Source organism: Daucus carota, chromosome 1, assembly GCF_001625215.2.
Source record: "Daucus carota subsp. sativus chromosome 1, DH1 v3.0, whole genome shotgun sequence".
NCBI classification, from domain to species: domain Eukaryota; kingdom Viridiplantae; phylum Streptophyta; class Magnoliopsida; order Apiales; family Apiaceae; genus Daucus; species Daucus carota.
The window spans coordinates 4,795,228-4,814,624 of record NC_030381.2 but is presented as its reverse complement, the minus strand read 5'-3'; the positions used below and the strand labels follow the sequence as shown (position 1 = coordinate 4,814,624).

The window sequence follows — 19,397 nt, the reverse complement described above, 5'->3', positions numbered from 1 at the left end:
CAACAATAGAACAGGACAAGTAAATAACACTACGCCTGCACCGAAATCGGAAGATACGAAGACAAAGGTTGAAGAAGCCATCTACAGTCTTAAAGGAATAAGTTCACTGGAAGAAGTTCATTAATATGTTCATGCCTCAGTGAAGAATAAAGATTGAAGTATTCAAGATTGTGGAAGCAATGAAGATGTTGTCCAAGTACTCGAAAGATTTCAGTGCAACCCCTGAAGCAAGATATTTCTATATATCTTGGTTGGTTATTTATAATCAACAAACTGAAGCATAAACTAACCCGGAACCGACTGATCAATGTTTGCTGACAAAGAAGGTACAATGTTTGACTTCAGTGTTAGTCGCTTGTGAACCAGACCAGTGCACTAAGCGTCAGCACGTACGGAGTTTGCAAAGTATTTATCAATCGAAGAATTGATCAAGTCATAACAAGTCATTTGTTCCAAAGCCAAGCCAAATGCCTAGCCTCTGCAAGCTGTATCAAGTCTACCGCTCAAATGCTCAAGCTTCCACACAAAGCCATATCAGGAAGTGACCTATCTTTTATATGTGTGCACTTATATATTTGTATATGTACAAATATATTTATATATATGTATATATGTATATTTAATTAAATATAATATATATAGTATATATGTATATATGTTTTTTAAACATATGTATATGTATATTTATATGTATATATATTTGAATAAATATATATGTATATAATATATGTATTTATATTTTACATAAGCAATTATATAATTAAGTGTATATATATATTATATTATGTGCATAAATATATGTATATTTAGAGAGAGTTATATATATCTTTATATATATATTTATATTTATATTTACACATAGTTATATGTATATTATATATATTTAAATATATGAGAATATATTTAAATATATGTGTATATATATGTTACTATATGTTTATATAAATATTATATATATGTATATATTTATATATACTTTTCTTTATATATATTTATGTTTATATTTATATTTATAAATAACTATATATATCTCTATATATATTTATATATATATTTACATTTGTATTTACATATAATTATATATTATATATATTTAAATATATGAGAATATATTTAAATATATGTACATATATTATTATATGTTCATATAAATAATATATATGTGTGTATATATTTATATATACTTTTATTTATTAATATAATCACAACATAATATATTATATTATATATATTATGCATGCATATGATGATGTCAGGTGTCTAGGGCACTCTAGGGTTTGCATGTGCATGAACCCTAAAGCACCTGGTATCTACTGTTGAAGCTAAGTGGAAATAAATCTAAGGCAGTAGTATACAGGGCTCCTTTGAGCGCAAGTTAAAAAGAGATAAGAGTGTGCACAGTGGGAACAACAGCGCCAACTCAAGCATTTGAGTAATATTGGCTAAGTGTTGAGTGAAGTTGCGCCTATACACACTCTGTGTATATACAGGCGCAAGTTCAAGTCAATGGTGGTCCAAGGAGAGAGATCAAGGGGAGTTCCTTCACTAGTGAGGCGCCAATTCAAATTGTGGTTTAAAGAAACTAAGGCAAGGCTCCCCATAATACATACAGTGTACATATACCGGTGTGGGCGCAACGTTTGACTCGAGGTCAAAGTTGGCGCCACCCACTCTCACTCTCGTCCAAGCGCAACTTTCCTCCCTGAAGAATTCTCTAAGTGCAAATTCAAGAGAGCATTGTATACTGAAGGTTGAAGCGCAACATTTGACCAAAAGTCAAATGTTGCGCCTCCTGTCCTTGCACTCTCCTTCACACCATCTACTTAGATTTATTCCAAGTAAAGGCAATGCAGTAAGTGGTGATTGAGGCGCAACTTTGTTATATATATATACAAATATATATGTATATAAAGTTGGCGCCACTTCCTGCATACATTTGGAGTTGGATTTATTTTGATAAATCGAACTCGTCCAGGACGAACTCAAGTCGTCCAGGACGAACTCGTTAACCATGGTTAGTTTATGAAAGCCTATAAATATGTGATTGTGGTTCTCACAATTCACAGATCATCCTTCGGGATGAAATGGCCAAGTGCTCTGCACGGCTACTCCCACTATATATACACTCTAGTCTAGCTTTGTAATAGAAATATCCGTAGCGGTTAGAGTTTGTAATATTGAGAGTAGTGGTCATTGTAGCCAACCTTCGGGTTTGGATTTGTAGCACCCTTCGAGGTATTTATCAATATACAGATATACCTTGGAAAATATTGTGTGTTGGTTTAATATTTTCATATCCTCAGAAACCGACCCAATAAATATCCGGAACACGAAACCCATTACAGACTGCAATTTATTTATCCGCAAGATTCGAAAGAATTTTAAATTGTAGTGAGTATCGTATTCAACCCCCCCTTCTACGATACTTTGGACCTAACAAACCTTAAATTTATGGTCTAATTTAGGGTTTTCTAAATTAAATCCAATTTGTGAAAATTGGTGTCATATGAGGGTCGCTAGTGATTCAAACTTTAATTTGACTACTTGAACTTTAAATTTGGATATCACTAACACCTTCAAAATTGCTTGGATCCGTAGTAACATCAAGAACCCTAGTTAACACCGTTAGAATCTATTTGACGGAAGGACTTAGATAAGAAAACAGAAAAGTTAAGTGACCTAAAATACCGAATCTTTAATTCAGGAACCTAGACAATAAAACGTCAATAGTTCATAGAGCTATAATTTAATTATCCCTTTATGATGAAATATTAAAAAGGAGGCCAGAGCAAGTCCAATAGGTTACTTATATGATGTCCTAAACTCACATTTAGGTAATGTGTCAAAAAAATGCACTCCAACACTATCCTAGTGTTATCCTAAATCGCTAGCACAATCTTAATTCTCCTAGCCATTACCTATTTATAAGTAGCCCCTAGGCATTATCTATTTAATATTTATGAATAAAATAATCATCTCTCTCCTTTTTCTTTGTCTATTCTCTTCTTTTCCCCTTTTTCTCTCTCAAATTTATTATTAAAATAATCTTAGGAGAACAAATAGAAGGATTACTATTGGAGTTGACACTAAAATAGATTACCTAAATCACTAAGACATACTAGCACTCATTATTTTATATTATTTAATATTATTTATAAGTAATAGGATAGGTAACTATTAGACTTGCTCAAGATTACTAGCATTCGAGTAGTCCAAATGTGTGAATGTATAATTCATCAACTAGTCCAAAATGAGCACCAATCTGTTTATTACCCAATACCAGTAATGGAAACTGTATCACCGAGGTGATGATCGAGCACTGCAGAGTAACTAACTACTGCAGTTGTTTTACCAAACATTTTTGAAATTACATCTGAGACATAAACAAATTGTTGCAACCTTGAATGAGTTACAAAGGAGAATTGATTGCATTGCATGTGAAACAAGTTTTATAAAACTCAAAATAACATCCGACCATGAAGTTAAAATACTTGGACAACCTAACCCTCCCAAACTTCAATTAGTAAAAATTTTTAAGGCTGTGTCCTTAGGCAGTACACCATTCAACAACGAAAACTGAACAACAGAACACCGTGCCATAGTCCGATTCACCAAGCTATGCAAAATGACAACAGGACAAGACCTCGTAAGTGTAGACGTACGGTTTAAACTTTAAACCGCGTGTAGAAACTTTAACTTGAGAGTGAGAATCATTACTTAAAAGTTTAAACAAAAATGCTCTTAATGTATTTTGACTAGCTGGAACGATAAGAAAACAAGGCTGCCGCGGAGCTTTTTTGGTCCACCCATTTACTTAGATTGATGCTTTCTGAAACTCAATTGGTCCACCATTTACTTAAAGGGTAGTCCAGAACATATAATAGTAGCATATGTTCATTGTGAAAAAAGCGTTGGACGTGAAACCTAGAAGTAATTTTTCATAAATTTTTCTCCGGCAAACGTATGCTACTTAATTATATATGTGTCTTAGGGATCCAATCCTTACTTAAATTATACCTTTTGAAACTCAATAATGTTGGGAGAATTATTGTCCAGCAAAGTTTTCCACTGTGCATCTTTTAATTTTACTATTTGATTTAAAGTAGCTTTGAAATTTCAACTCATAGAATCAAACTCTCATCTTTGTTTGTTTGTATTGTCATATTACAAGATAACGCAGTGTATCCACCACTCATTCTTGCTGCTCTTCTGCTCCCTTACTATTCAACTGCTCAGCTTGACTTCCTGTTCCGTTTGCTCCTTTTCTTCTCCCCTCTTATTCTTTAATTGCATTTTAAGTTGTTCTACTGCATCTTGTTACACAATTACAGGAAAAAAAATTAGAAGCAAGTAAGAATCATGGTTGGTTTATCTGACATTCCATTCGTGGGGAAACTTGTGGACAGAATATCTGATGCTGCAGTTGACACCATCTTCCGTGGATTCCGTTACATGTTCTGTTACAAGGATCTTGTCAAGACTCTCGACTCCCAAGTCGAAAAAGCTAACACTGAGGAGGAAAGGGTGTCCACAAAAGTTGCTGCAGAAAGAGCTAATGGTAAAATTATGGAGGATCGTGTATTCAAGTGGCAGAAAGAGGCTGAAGAAATCAAGGAGAGTGCCCAAGAGTTTGCAGAAAGATACAAAAACAGACATTCATGGAGGTTCATTCAGTGTCTGCCTATTCCTAACCCTGTCTCTCGGTTTCGACTCGGCAGAGAGGCGGTGAAGAAGACAGAGAGGCTGACTGAGCTCATTAATTCGGGAAAGGAGCTCTTGGCTGATGAAATTGCACATCCTGCGCCAAATGAAAATTTACCAAAAAGTACTACAGAGTTCCAGGATTTTCAATCCAGGAAAGATGCTTATGCGGAGCTATGGCAAGCGTTGACCACAGATAGCTCTCTGATCCTTGGTATATATGGAATGCCCGGAGTAGGGAAAACCAGGATGATGGAACAACTATGGAAAGAAGCCAAGGAGAAGAAGATCTTTAACAAGGTCACGAGAGGGAACGTGGGTAATGAAATTCTGGATGTGATACAGCTACAGGAACAGATTGCTGGGCATCTTGGTTGCACCTTTGATTCGAAAGATAATGCGGAAAGCAGAGCCTCTCAGCTGAAGCAATGTTTATTGAATGCAGGCAAGACACTCGTCATACTCGACGATGTATGGAAGGAAATTCCTCTGGATGTTATTGGAATTCCATGTGGTGATGGAAAGAGTCCTATGGGTTCCAAGATTCTCTTGACATCTCGGGAGAAAGATGCATGCTTGCATAACAATTGCAAGACTCCTGTAAAGATCAAACCCCTGTCAAATGATGAAGCGTGGGATCAGTTTAGCGCAGTGGTCGGTACTGCTCGATTTAATTCTTTGCAGGAAGAATCTCTGGCAAAAAATGTGTGTAAAAAATGCAAGGGTTTACCACTCCTAATTCATGCAGTCGGTAAAGCCTTGAAATTCAAATCTCTCAGTTCATGGGAGGATGCACTTGAACAACTTGAGAAGGGTAGCTTTGAAAAGATTTCTGGAATAGATCGAGAAGTATATTTTTGTGTAAAATTGAGTATCGATCAATTGCCAGACGATGCAAAGTCATGTCTCTTTTTGTGCTGCTTGTTCAACGAAGATGCTGACATCCCGATCTCGAAGCTTATCCGGTTGGCAACCGGGTCACAGCTTGTATCTGGGGAATCTAGGGTACTATCAATGGTTGATACTCTCAGATCATCTTCTTTGTTGCTCGATTGTAAAAAAGATGATAGGATCAAACTTCATGACCTCATCAGAGCTGTAGGGAGATCTATAGCGTTCAAAGATCCAAAATTTGCATTTTCACAGGTAAAATGTGACGTGCAGTTGCTTGATGTTGCTGATGTTGAGACTACCAAATATTTACGTCTAGATCTGGATGGTAATAATATTCATATCCCTGATGATCTTGTATTCCCAAATCTGCATAGCTTGTGGATACTATGCAAAAATGATATAGATTTTTCAGCCTTTGCACTCGAGGGCAGATTTTTCAGCATGTCTTCGAATCTGAGATTTTTATATGTTGAAGGTGGTCTCAGTTATCCTCCAAAGCTTCCGTTCACTACTCTTCAATCCTTGGGTAAACTAAGGACGTTGGTTTTAGATTGTTGTGACCTGAGTCAGGTGACTCACATTAACAACAAAAATGTTGGCTTTTTTCCTGAAAACCTACAAACTCTTTGCATTTTGTATGGTATTTTTCTAGATCCTCTGGATTTATCAAAGCTGAAATACCTTCAAAAGCTAGAAATTACGGGGGAAGGATTGAGAATCATGCCAAATACCATTTCCAGCCTATCCAGACTTGAAGAATTGCATATACCCCATGGCTTTGAGATTTGGCGTGATGATAGCTCTGCTGTTGCTAAACCCATTTTGGCCGAGATTAATAATCTAACCCACTTGAAAAGTTTGCAGATACAATTTAAAATATCTGAACCTCTTCAAAATTCAAATATTTTTCATAAGCTAAAATTATTTAATATAAGTGTACGTCAGCGTTGGTTAGGTTTTGAAAATGCAGATCTGTCTTACAAGACATCGGTTGAATTGGAAGACTATCATGAAGAAAGCTTGAATAGTCTGATAAAGAAGGCTGAATATGTGAGTTTGAAGCGCACTGATATTAATGTGATCAGTAATATCTTCGATAGCAACCGGGAAGCATTCACAGAATTGAGAAAGCTTTACATCGAAGAATGTAACAAAATGGAGTATCTAGCAAGGATGTCACAGGGTGAGATTCAGCATAGCCAGCAGACATCTTTTTCTAATCTAACCTGTTTAGAAATTAAAAAATGCTCCGGTTTAAGATACCTCTTCTGCAACTCTGTTGCAAAATGTCTCACCCAGCTGCAAAAGTTGATAATAAGAAATTGCCCTGCGATGGAAGCAATAGTAATGAATGATGGCTCAAGCAAGGGAGATATCATACACTTTCCCAATTTAGAAGAATTGGAGCTAAGCAAAGTGCCGAGACTCAGCAGCTTCTGCAGTGAAAATAAAGACGCCATGATGCAGCCCTCTGCTCAGTTTCAACCTCTATTCCATAATATGGTACGCTCCCGGCTCCACCCTTTGCTTTTCTAGTCATCCTTGAAGCACTTATTTTTATTAATATTTTGGTTGTTTAATAATTACATATCAAAATTTAAACAAAATAGATATTATGTGCAAATAACGGTTAAATCTTAAATGATTAATTTTTTTATTATATTTATTTATTATAGTTATATAACTTGAATAATTTTATATCAAATATAATGTAATTATCATTTTTCATTTTATAGTTGTTTATATCTTATAAATTAATATTGTAAAAGTTATAATTTAATATTTTTAATGTTTTAAAAAGGATGTGTAGGGTTGTGGTTAGGGGTGTTTAACGAACCGAGCTGTTCGCGAATAAACTCGAGCTCGGCTCGTTAAGAGCTCGAGCTCGAACACAAAAAATAGTTCGTTAAGAAAATGAGCTCGAGCCGAGCTTTTAGTATGTTCGGCTCAAGCTTGTTCGACTCGAGTTCGGCTTGTTAAAACTCGAAAAATGTAATATTTTTTGGGGTTTTTTATAATATATATATGTGTGTGTGTGTTATATTGAAATCAGAATTCAATATGTAATATATCTATAGATTTTAGTGATGTAACCAAAGTTTCGGGAAATAATAATTTTATTTGTATTGCTATTTTAACAATCAAGTAGAGGTTTGACTAGTACCGCTAACTAGTGTTTAATCCTAATTTGGTGTTTCCATATTTTAAAAAATATTTTTTTACCGATCCAACCGTATGAATGTTAACATATATACATTTTAGTGAAGGCTTAATGACCTTTTAGCCCTTGAAGTTTGGGTGGAAGTTCCGATGTGGCCTCGAAGTTTAAAAACGTATCTTTCGACCATCAATGTATTTTTGTCATACCTTTTAACCCTTATGGCGTATATCGGTATATAACAGGGTGGACAAAGTTGATATTTCACACGTGAGGGTTAAAAGGGGCATTAAACATTAAGGGTTAAAAGGAAGATCTAATGTATTTTAATGTATTCTTTAGGGGTTAAAAGGAACGAGATGTATACTTTAAGGGTTAAAAGGTACACCCAAACTTTACCCCGGATATGAATTGTCAAGTTTATCCTCTGATTTATACCGGTATTTTTAAAAAGGGCTAAAAGGTACGACAAAGATACTTTGAGGGTCGAAAGGTACGTTTTTAAACTACGAGGCCGCATCAGAATTTCCACTCATACTTCGAAGGCTAAAAGGTCATTAAGCCTTTAGTGAAATAACCAAAGTTTTAGAAAAAAAAATTATTTGGTTAGCTATTTTAAGCATCAACTAGCGGTTTGACCTTATTTTTTTCTGGCTCGGCTCGGCTTGGCTTGTATTTGTTCGCGAACAAGTTAATGAGCTCGAGTTCGAACACAATTTTTGTTCGATAAAAAAGTTCGGCTCGTCAGGAAAAAAACTTAAAACTCGGCTCATCAGAAAAAAATTAACCCGGCTTGGCTTGGCTCGGTTCGTGAATAGCCCGATTGTGGCTCCCCAGATGGGTATAGTTGGGGTCTGGGTGGGACCGGAAAGATTAAGCGTTTGTTTTTGTCATTTTGTGCATGTCTAGAGCATAATTGAGAGCCGTCTTAACGAGGCTCTAGTGGGTCGTATTAGATTGAGTGGGTCAGACATGGTTGCGGAGTGGTGGGTAATGTCACGCACAATTGGTTATGTGTATTTTATGATTTTATATAATAGTTTGAATTTAATTATTACTATATATCTCTGTCTACAAAATTTAAATAAATTCCATTTGTGTTTTATGCCTATGCATTTAAGTTCCAAAGTTTGTAGTAGGATAACAGTGAATTTTGGTGTTGAATTATTAACAGGTTGAATTCCCTTCATTGAAAGATTTGAAAATCAAAAATGTAAAAGATACAAGTGATATTTAGGAGAGGGATTACAACTGCGAATCCTCTTTTTGCAAACTAACAAGCATCTCAGTACAAGGCTTTAGTAGATCGGAAACAATAATTCCAGTTGTCATGTTGCATAAGCTATCGAATCTGCAATTCTTAAGAATAAGTGATTGTAGTTCATTGATCTCCGGAGTGGGCACAGATGCAAGCAACATCGATGTATGCGGCTTGCCAGCTTTAAGACATTTGTATCTGAATGAATTGCCTTGTTTAGCGGAGACAGGGTTGAAGTCAGGGAACCTGTATCCAAATCTCAAAAAACTAGAAATAAACGATTGTCATAGCCTTACAAACGTGGTTCCCAGAGATGTTATGCACCTTGAGGAAATTATTGTAAGAAAATGCAAGAAGATGAAAAGGATCGTGGGGGAAGCTAAACAAGGAGAAATCAATGATGCCCTAGTCTTTCCAGAATTGACGTGTTTACGGTTAGAGCTTTTGCCAAACTTGACCAGCTTTTGTGGTGAGGAAATTGATACCTGCAAGGTACTATATTTATATTCGTTTCTTCAATTTTTTATGTGTACTATATTTATATTCATTTCTTCAATTTTTTATGTTAGCAGTGCTTGGTGCATATAAATGTGTCAAAAATTTTGTACAAAATGACATGTGGTGAGTTTTAATTAAATAGAGCCTGTATTTACATCAACAACCTCAATTAAAACTCAGCACATTAATTATCACATACAAAATTTTCGCACACAATTTTGTGCACACAACACCACTCTTTATATATTTTTATGTTACTGCTCTCCAAGAGAAAAATGGAGAAAAGTGTAGGTGGAATGGGCCAAATTAATGTTGAAATAATAATTTTTCAGGTGAATGTTGAAAAGGTAATTTTTTCTTGATTAAGTAACTTTTAATCTAATAATTAGATTATAGTTGGAACCAATAAATTATTTTATAAAGAGGTTTATACGCTTACTAGAAAAATATGTAAACTTGCTCCTCTATTTCATTATAGAAATTAAATAATGTAGTTATGTTATATAGTTTTATTGATAAAAAAGTTGTTTTTAAAATTGATTGTCTGATTATAATATTATAATTATTAATATTCACAAAATTTAAAGTTAATAATTAAATTTTAATTTTATGAAAAAATAATGATTATATTATTAAATCAACTGTCATTAGTATAATAAAAGCTAACAAATAGGAACCGAAAAAGAAATATAAATTTTTCTCCCTCACAACATAAAAGCTAATAAAATGAAATGAAATTCTTATTTTCAACTAAAAGTTAAAAGATTTATAGAATTCCTATTAACAAGTAACAAAAAATTAGAACAAATAAGAAATATAATTCCTAAAAATTATATAATAATTATTTAAAAAGAAATAACTGAAATGGAAATCATAAAAATAAATATAATTATTAGTTTTAACTATATAGAGCACCTAAAATAGCTTGAATCTAATTTTATAATTTTTTGTTTATAATATAATTAAACATCATTTTATTAGTAAGATATTTTTGTATTAGAACATCTATTAATCGATTGAATATATTTTCTCTTAGATATTTAGCATTTATAATATTTTTTTATATATGATAAATGAGTAGTGAAAGTATCACGTGGATGTTTTTCTTATATTAATATATGTTAATCATGATAATTTTACAATTCTAATATTTAATCACAAATTATATTTTTCATATTTATTATTTCTCTATTTAGAAAAAAATGATATTATATATCTTTGTATTGGTTAGATGAAAACTTTCTATAACAAGTTAAGTTTAAGCCTCTCATTATTAATATATAATTTTATTTATTTTAAAAATAAGATGTATAAAAGAGTACCACAAATCAAATTATAAATTATCTATTTATAATATTATTATTATCAAGAAAATAAAAGAAACGTTCTCAGCGTAAAGTTGACAAAATGAAAAATATTTATTTTGCAGGTTGAATTTCCAAATGTAGTGAAACTTGGAATTCGCAGTTGCAAGGAAATTAAGCTGGAATTGATAGAGTTCAGCAGCCAACTAAAGAGGTTGTATATAAGTTGTGATGAGGAGATGCAACTTCCGTCTACATGGCAACCTCGATTACATAATCTGGAAACACTCTTTTTGAGTGGGTGTTGGTCGCATGAGCTCAAATCTTTACAGTTCCCAGTGCTGAAGGTGCTTAAAGTTCGCAGATACTCTGGAGGCGCTGCTCTTTTCACATTCTCAGGCTTTAGAAGTCTACAACAACTCCGACAACTAGAAATTTCAGATTGTGCTTTCTTGGAAGAAATTACTGAGGATGACAAAATATCTGGCATCAATAAGAAGACTATCACGCTCTTGATGATAACTGTGAATTCTCTACTCTCTTCACGTGCTCTGTTTTCAGGAATCTCCCAAAACTCCATTCTTTGAGGTTGGCATGTTTGATCCGTGTTTTCATGTCTTCTTGTTCCAGCCAAGCTTCATTTCAGGAAGATAAGTATCAGTCGGTTGGTCAAAACCTTGCCATACAAAATTCTTTTCACTAAATGCATCTTTGTACAGCACGAAATTAACATCAAGAAATCAATTGTTTAAGAACATTGTGTTTTAAATGTGATTTGTTAGGTCACAACGTGGATGCTCAGGAAGTATCAAACTCCATACAAATAAGAGTCAACTCAATTCAATATATTATAAATGGTTCCGGAAAATCACATGAAACTTGCATTGCGTGTTCAAATATATAATGCATGACTAATGAAGGTGCATGTAGACGTTCTCTCTGTCAAGTTGACAAATGAATGGCATTTATTTTGTAGGTTGAACTCCCAAACTTAGTAAAACTTGAAATTAGCAGTTGTGAGGAAATTAAGCTGGAATTGATAGAGTTCAGCAGCCAACTAAAGAGCTTGAAAATAAGTTGTGATGAGGAGATACAACTTCCGTCTGCATGGCAACCTCGATTACATAATTTGGAAACACTCATTCTGAATGGATGTTGGTGGCATGAGCTCAAATCTTTACAGTTCCAAAGGTTGAAGGTGCTTAGAGTTCTCAGATACTCGGGAGGCTCTGCTCTTTTCACATTCTCAGGCTTTAGAAGTCTACAACATCTCCAAGAAATAGAAATTTCAGATTGTGCTTTCTTGGAGGAAATTGCGGAGGATGACAAAATGTCTGGCATGAATAAGAAGACTATCACGCTCTCTCACCTGGAGAGAGTTGTTCTAAAGGATTTACCAAAGCTGAAAAGTATTATTCATGGAGCAAATTATGGGTGCCATGTCCCGTCTTTAAAGAAAGTGGAAGTTGAGGATTGTGGACTCTCTAATCTTTTTTCATTCTCAGAGTTGACAAGTCTCGCATTTTTGAATATATCAAGCTGTGCTCATTTGGAAGAAATTGTGGAGGATATTAGGAGTGATGAGGTTTCTGGCATGAACAAGAAGACTATTACACTCTCTCAACTGGAAAGAGTTGTTCTTAAAGATTTACCAAAGCTAAAGAGTTTTATCTACAGTGCAAATCATGAGTGCCTACTTCTGCCAAATTTATTATATGTTTCAGTTATTAATTGTGGACTCTCTTCTCTTTTCATGTGCTCAGCAGGCTTTGGAAGTCTACGGAGTCTAAGAGAATTAAAAGTACGGGATTGCAGAATGTTGGAAGGCATCTTTGAGTATGCAAGGGGAGATGAAACTTCTGGTATGAGTGAAGATATTATCTCACTCTCAAAACTCGACACACTTGAACTTATAAATTTGCCAGACCTCAAAAGTTTCATCCACGGTGCAAATTATGACTGCTATATGCCGGCTTTGTGGAACATAAAAGTTGATAACTGTGGATTCTCTACTCTCTTCACTTGCTCTGTTTTCAGGAATCTCCTAAAACTTCAGTATTTGACAGTCTTAAATTGCATATTGTTAGAAGTCGTTGTGGAAGATGCAAGGGGTGACGACACAAATGACAAGACTATTACACTCCCTCGACTCGAGCTTATTAAACTTGAAAATCTGCCAAACCTCAAAAGTTTTAGTCGCGATGAAAGCTATGTTTTCAATATGCCCCTAGTAAAGTATTTCAGTCTGGTTGGGTGTCCCAGGGCAAAGAATTTCACTTGTTTGAATACAAGTACAGGAAACGGATATGTAAGGACTGACGGGGATAAACGTGAAGAAGTTCCAGATCTCAATGACTACATAAAGAGGCTATTTATAGAGCCTATTTGAAGCAGTTAACAGGTCTATTATTTGGTGTCATTATTTATTTGGTGTAAATTCTACCTTATTGCAATGTTATATTGGAGTTTGATTTCCATCGTAAAGTATAAATATCTGATTAATATGACGAAAGTCAAATTGCACAAAATATTTAAAATTATATTATATTTAAATTAGATTTCATAATGTACATGATTATTTTAAAAAGTAATAAGAGCCCATCTTCCTGAACTCCATTTCCTAGGCCCTGTTTGGGAATTAGCTGTTAGCGGTTAGCTGATAGCGGATTCATTAGCTGTTTTGACTAGCGGATTTAATTAGCTGTTTTGACTAGCGGATTTAGATTAGCTGTTTTGTCTAAATCTGTTTGGTAGTTAGCTGTTTGAACTAACTGTTTGTATTTTTTTAGACACAATCACAAACCTCTAATCCAAAAAGCTCCTCCACTTAGCTTTTTGAAAATTAGCTTATTGAGCTCAAACCGCTATTACAATCCGCTAACAACCAAACACCCAAATTAGATGATTCTTTTGGTCAAACCTCTAATTTAACCCAAACCTCTAATTTTTGCTCAATCCTCTAACTCCCAAACAGGGCCCTAATCTTTTGAACAGCTCTCTTAAATTTGCTAGCATTTTCGGCCAAATCAAACATTAGCGGCATAGTTGTTATATTCGAGCTCCCCAGAGAGTTAGTAGAATTCTACATTATTTTAGTATTGTATTGGAGTTGATTTTACACCGTAAATATATTGTTGGGTTGGATTGTTTATTTAGATTATAAACAACATTTATAATATTAAATTTATAATTATATTGTACAAGATTAAAATATCTTTAGAAGTTCAATATATATTATCTAATGATATAAAAATTTTATGAGACATCGTACTACTTCCTCTGTCCCCCTCAATTATTTATATTGGACGACGAAGGCTCACAACGCATTTTAATACTCTCATAAAATATAGTTTAATAAATTATTTGAACTTTTTTTTCAGAATAAAAATTTAAACATTAAATTTTTATACAAAAAAGAAATGCTTTGAAAACAAATTATGAAACTATATTTTATGCGCGCCTTAAAATGCGTGTCAGGTAATAAAAAAATTGTAAAAAAAGGTGATAAACAAAAATAGTACCTCCTAAAGAAATAAACTTCACAAATTAACATTCTTTCATGTTATCCTCATAGCCATTTGCCAAAAGAAATAAAGTTTCAAATTGATCACAACAACAAAATATCCATTTTAGAACTGGTAATACTAATGCCAGTTCAGTGTTATCCTCCCTTTTCAACTTAAAAACATGAACTTGTTACACGTTGTGTTAGTAATCTTTATGTTATTTCTCGTGGTGAATGTTTATAGATGGCAAAAAACATAACCCATTCAAAACAAAGCACTAAGGTTCGTTTTTTCTGGAGCGAAAGCAAGTAAATGCGAGTGAAAGCAACTAAATGCAAGTAAAAGCAAATGTGCTTTCAATTTCATCTCACTTGTATAGTAAAGTATATTATATTTGCATTCATTTTCACCTGTTTTCCTCTTTTTAAAAAACTGAGTGAAAGTTATACAATCTTACTTATTTTTCATTTGCTTTCCTCCCTCCTTATAACTCGAGAGAAGGTGTAAAACATTGGGTTATTCAATTTGTTAATTAGTAGCTTCTGGAATTAGGATTTCTTAAAAAGCATATAATCTTGACACTTGCATTACATACCTACATGACCTATAGCTCTAGCTTATTTGGGCTTGCTTGCATACTACAACTCAAGCATGATATGGAATAACCCGGGTACTACTTCCTATGGACCCGGACCCACCCGGACCATGGTCCTCGGAGAGAGCACATCATCCCAGACCCTACTCGAGTACATCACCCGGGTTAAGAATTGGACCCGGGTAACTCCTAACCGCACCCCTCGACCGGGGTCCAAACATGTACCAGCCGACAACTACTGCACGAGCCACAGACTGACACGAAGAGGACAAATATAACGGTCAACTACTGGCGATAGAGACAAGCCAGGGAACATTCCAAAAGACTACTTCTACGCCGACACCTGGACACGTGTAGGGGATCAAACCCCTACACGTGTAGGACCAGGATCCAGGTACGCACCCCCGAACCCTAATCCTTGGCCTATAAATAGACCAAGGATCAAGAGTCTGGGGGTCAACTTCACTCTCTACACACTCGTTCATACACACTCTCACACTCTCACACTCAGCATACACTCAAACACTCTCAGCCACCAGCAACCACCAGCCATACACCTTCACTCACCACACATAGATAACACTTTCTCTAATCTTTATCCTTCCGAAACCTACGCTTACTCTCACGCCGGAGGCGCCTTGGGGCAAAACCCCCCCGCCGGCGTTGTTTTGTAGGCCCCCATCCAGCAGCTGCACCACGAAACCATCAGTCACGGCGGAGGAAGGACCGGGATCGGAGTTTGGAGTTATCATTTGGCGCTAGAAGGAGGGGAAGGTGTCCTCTGTCCTGTGGTCACGGTGCCACTGGACTCATCTTCTTCAACAAACCCCCGAAACGGGGGTCCAAATAACACCAGTAAGCTCTCACCAAACACCCAGCTTCTCAGAACCCTCAGCCATGGCTTTTCTTGATATGAGCATGTTAGCAAACCCTGTCTGAGCAAAACCCTAATCTTGTCTGTAGCACATAAAATCTTTTGTCTCACACCTGCACACATTTTGTCACTTAACTATTTGTGGTATCTCTGAAAATAGTAAGTTGGCTACTTGTGCACACTACTTTTGTCATCCTGTCACTATCTATATTATTTGTGGGCACTACCACCAAAACAGCAACCATATACCCTGTGTGAGTTCTTGAAACCATGACAAAAAGGACACGCTCCCACCTGGGTCTTCCCCAGAACCCGGATAACCCTCAGACAGACCAGGATAACCCGAACCAGGATCATGCCTCGGGACCCCTTTTCACCCATGTGAACCCAGACGAGAACCAAGCAATCAACCCTAATGATGCCCGGATCACGATCGAAGCAAACCAGTACAAGTACACCGATGTCCCGGTCACCACCCTCCACCTATCCCAGCTCACAAATGTAGAGTTGGCCGAAGCCATCCGGCAGTACCATGATCGCTGGGAGAGCAACCGCAGACTTGAGGACATCGGCGAATCCGAGGACTCCGGGAACAGCCGTCAATCCCGGGGTTCCGTCTTCGACCGGATCGGAGACAAAGCCAAGAAAAAGAAACAGAAGGATAGTGAGGAAACCCGGCTAAGAATCTTGGCTGAAAGAAAAGAACAGATCCGAAAAGAAGAAGAGGAAAAACTTGAACAAAAAATTGCCATCCGGATGCAACTCGAAGAAGAGAAACTGATAAAAGGATCCCGGTCCAAACGATACCGGAAAGAAACAACACCCGAACTCATCTCTGAGGACGAGGATGAGAGACCGGGGCAGACCAACCTCAGGGACATGATCAATGAACTCAACCGGAAAATCGGAAATGATTCCGGGCTTGAAATTGGAGGAACCCTGACTCCCTTCAGCCACTCCCTGGAATCCATACCCCGACAAAAGGGTATGAAACACTACAACTTTGAATCTTTCAATGGACTGGGAGACCCGGAGGAACACCTGCACTACTTTGAACAGATAGCTCTGATCTACTACTACAATGATCTGACCAAATGCCGCTTCTTCGCATCCACATTCAAGGGAGGGGCCCAGAGATGGTTCAGCCGGATCCCCTCCCGAAGCATCGGATCTTGGAAAGACTTCAGGGAAGCCTTCCTCAGAAGGTTCCGAGCAAACAAGACACATGAACTTCATATGTGTCACCTGGAAACGGTTCGACAGTATGACAATGAGGCACTCTCAGACTACATGAAACGTTTCCAGGAAGCAATCAACAAAATTTCCAACCTGGATGAGCGTGAGGCTCTGAGCATATTCCGAAGGAACCTGGACCCGGAACAAAATGAGAGATATGTGGTCGAATTGATCAACAAAGAACCCCAGAGCCTGGCAGCTGCCTATGCCATGGCCGCAAAATTCATTAAGGAGACCGATGTGCTCCAAGCAATGAGGATGACCCGACAGGGCAGTTCAAAAGGAAAACAAGTCGAAGATAGACCCAGGAAAGAATATCACCAGGATAAGAGATTCAAACCGGACAGACAGACAAACTTCATCCAGCAATCAGGGTCCAAGAGGACCAACCAACAGGGATCCGGGTCCAGAAGTGACCCCGGTCCAAACAAAGCAACCAGGGAACCAAAACCAGAGCCCGAGTGGACTCCTCTAAACAGATCCCGCGAGGACATACTCAAAGAGGTCCGGGACAAACCCTTCTACTACCCACCAAAACCCATGCAAACTCCTCCTGAAAGCAGACCTACCAACAGGCACTGTGATTACCATGGTACCCATGGCCATAAAACTGAAAATTGCATATCCCTCAAGTACTTCATTGAAGAACAGATCAGCAAAGGCAACATGGGGCAATATATAGCCCGGAATACAGCAAACAAGGGAGATGGTTCGGGGAAACAAAAGAACATTGTCAACGTAGTACTGGGCGGATCCTGCTCCCCCCCTCCCAGCCCGGACTCCTGTCAAGAAATCATGTCCATCCAAGCCTTCCCCGAACAAGTCATCTCCTTCAGCAGCAAGGACTTCGAGGGTGTCACCCGGGGTCACAATCAGGCCCTGGTGGTAACCTTGGATATAGCCGAGAATGAGGTCAGACGGATCCTAGTCGACAACGGCTCTTCAGCAAACATCTTGTTCAAGCATACCATGGACCGAATGCAGCTAGGGAACATCCGGATGAACGACTACAGGGAGGACCCCTTATACGGATTCGGGAACAGCATTGTCCCGGTCCTAGGCACCCTTTACCTCCCGGTTCGTTTTGGAACAGCACCAACCCAGGTTGTCCATATGATCAAATTCTATGTTACAGACACTCCTTCCTCTTACAATGTGATTATTGGCCGCCCGGGTCTAAACAAAATCGAAGCCATCACCTCTGTCACGCACCTGAAATTCAAATTCCCAACTCCGTTCGGGGTAGGCGAAGTCAAAGGAGATTCGGAAACAGCCGGGGTATGCTACAGCCAAGCCTTGGTATTGGCGGAAACACACCTAGACAACAAAAGAAAGGCAACCGTCTTCCAAAAGCAGAAAAGCAACAAGAAGCATCGGCCTCACCAGAAAACAAACCCCAAAGGAGAAGTCCAGGTGATCGAACTCGACCCGGGTAACATCAACCCGGGAGCTGCCAACCCTGATCCCAGAAAAAGCAACCAAAAAGCAACCATGAGCTCAGCTCGAGATTTTGTGGAAAAGAACACTGACGCCCGAATCCAGCAAATGATCTCGGCACAAGAATTAACCAAGGTCGAAGCTGCGGTCGAGACCGAGTCGGTCCTGATCGAAAAAGACAACCCGACAAGGAAAGTCAAAATTGGAAAAGGCCTAGATACTGTTTTTAAAGAAGAACTCATCCAACTACTCCGGAGCTATGCAGACGTCTTTGCCTGGAGCCCGGACGACATGCCCGGGTTGGATGAATCATTGGCAATGCACAGCCTTGACGTCGATCCCAAAAAGAGGCCTGTCAAGCAGAAGCGAAGAAATTTTGCCCCGGAGAGGCAGAAGGCAATAGATGAGGAAGTCGGGAAATTAATGAAGGCGGACATCATATGTGAGATCAAATACCCGGAATGGCTCGCCAACGTAGTCATGGTCAAGAAAGCGAATGGAAAGTGGAGGATGTGTGTCGACTACACAGATCTGAATGCAGCATGCCCCAAGGACCCTTATCCTCTACCAAGCATTGACCAGCTTATCGATGCCACGTCCGGACATCTGATGCTAAGTTTCATGGACGCTTTCTCCGGGTACAACCAGGTCAAGATGAACCCAGCAGACATAGCCAAAACAGCCTTCATAACCCACCGGGCAGTCTATGCCTACAAGCTGATGCCTTTCGGGTTAAGGAACGCCGGGTCTACATACCAGAAGGCAATGAATGAAATTTTCAAAGACCAACTTGGAAGAAATTTGGAATGCTACGTCGACGACATCATCTCCAAATCTACATCAGTCCCGGGTCACATTTCAGATCTCAGAGAATGTTTTGAGAACATGAGAAGAACTAAGCTAAAGCTCAATCCAGACAAGTGCACATTCGGGGTA

At 37.5% G+C, this 19,397-nt stretch overlaps 2 protein-coding genes across 3 annotated transcripts; both read left to right on the top strand.

Annotated features, from left to right (window-relative positions):
* Window positions 1–3,979: 3,979 nt before the first annotated feature.
* Window positions 3,980–11,928, top strand: LOC108205045 (disease resistance protein At4g27190-like). Of its 2 annotated transcripts, XM_017374804.2 has the most exons (4): window positions 3,980–7,098; window positions 8,928–9,503; window positions 10,939–11,401; window positions 11,790–11,928. In XM_017374804.2, exons 1-2 carry the CDS (start codon window positions 4,360–4,362, stop codon window positions 8,988–8,990), a joined length of 2,802 nt encoding a protein of 933 aa, XP_017230293.2. In that variant the 5' UTR covers window positions 3,980–4,359; the 3' UTR covers window positions 8,991–9,503; window positions 10,939–11,401; window positions 11,790–11,928. The 2 variants fall into 2 exon arrangements, with proteins under 2 accessions (XP_017230293.2, XP_017230294.2); XM_017374805.2 differs by lacking the exon at window positions 11,790–11,928 and having other exon boundaries at window positions 10,939–11,568.
* LOC108216578 (uncharacterized) lies at window positions 9,084–13,202 on the top strand. Its single transcript, XM_017389375.2, has 3 exons — window positions 9,084–9,503; window positions 10,939–11,337; window positions 11,790–13,202. Exons 1-3 carry the CDS (start codon window positions 9,084–9,086, stop codon window positions 13,200–13,202), a joined length of 2,232 nt encoding a protein of 743 aa, XP_017244864.2.
* Window positions 13,203–19,397: the final 6,195 nt, after the last annotated feature.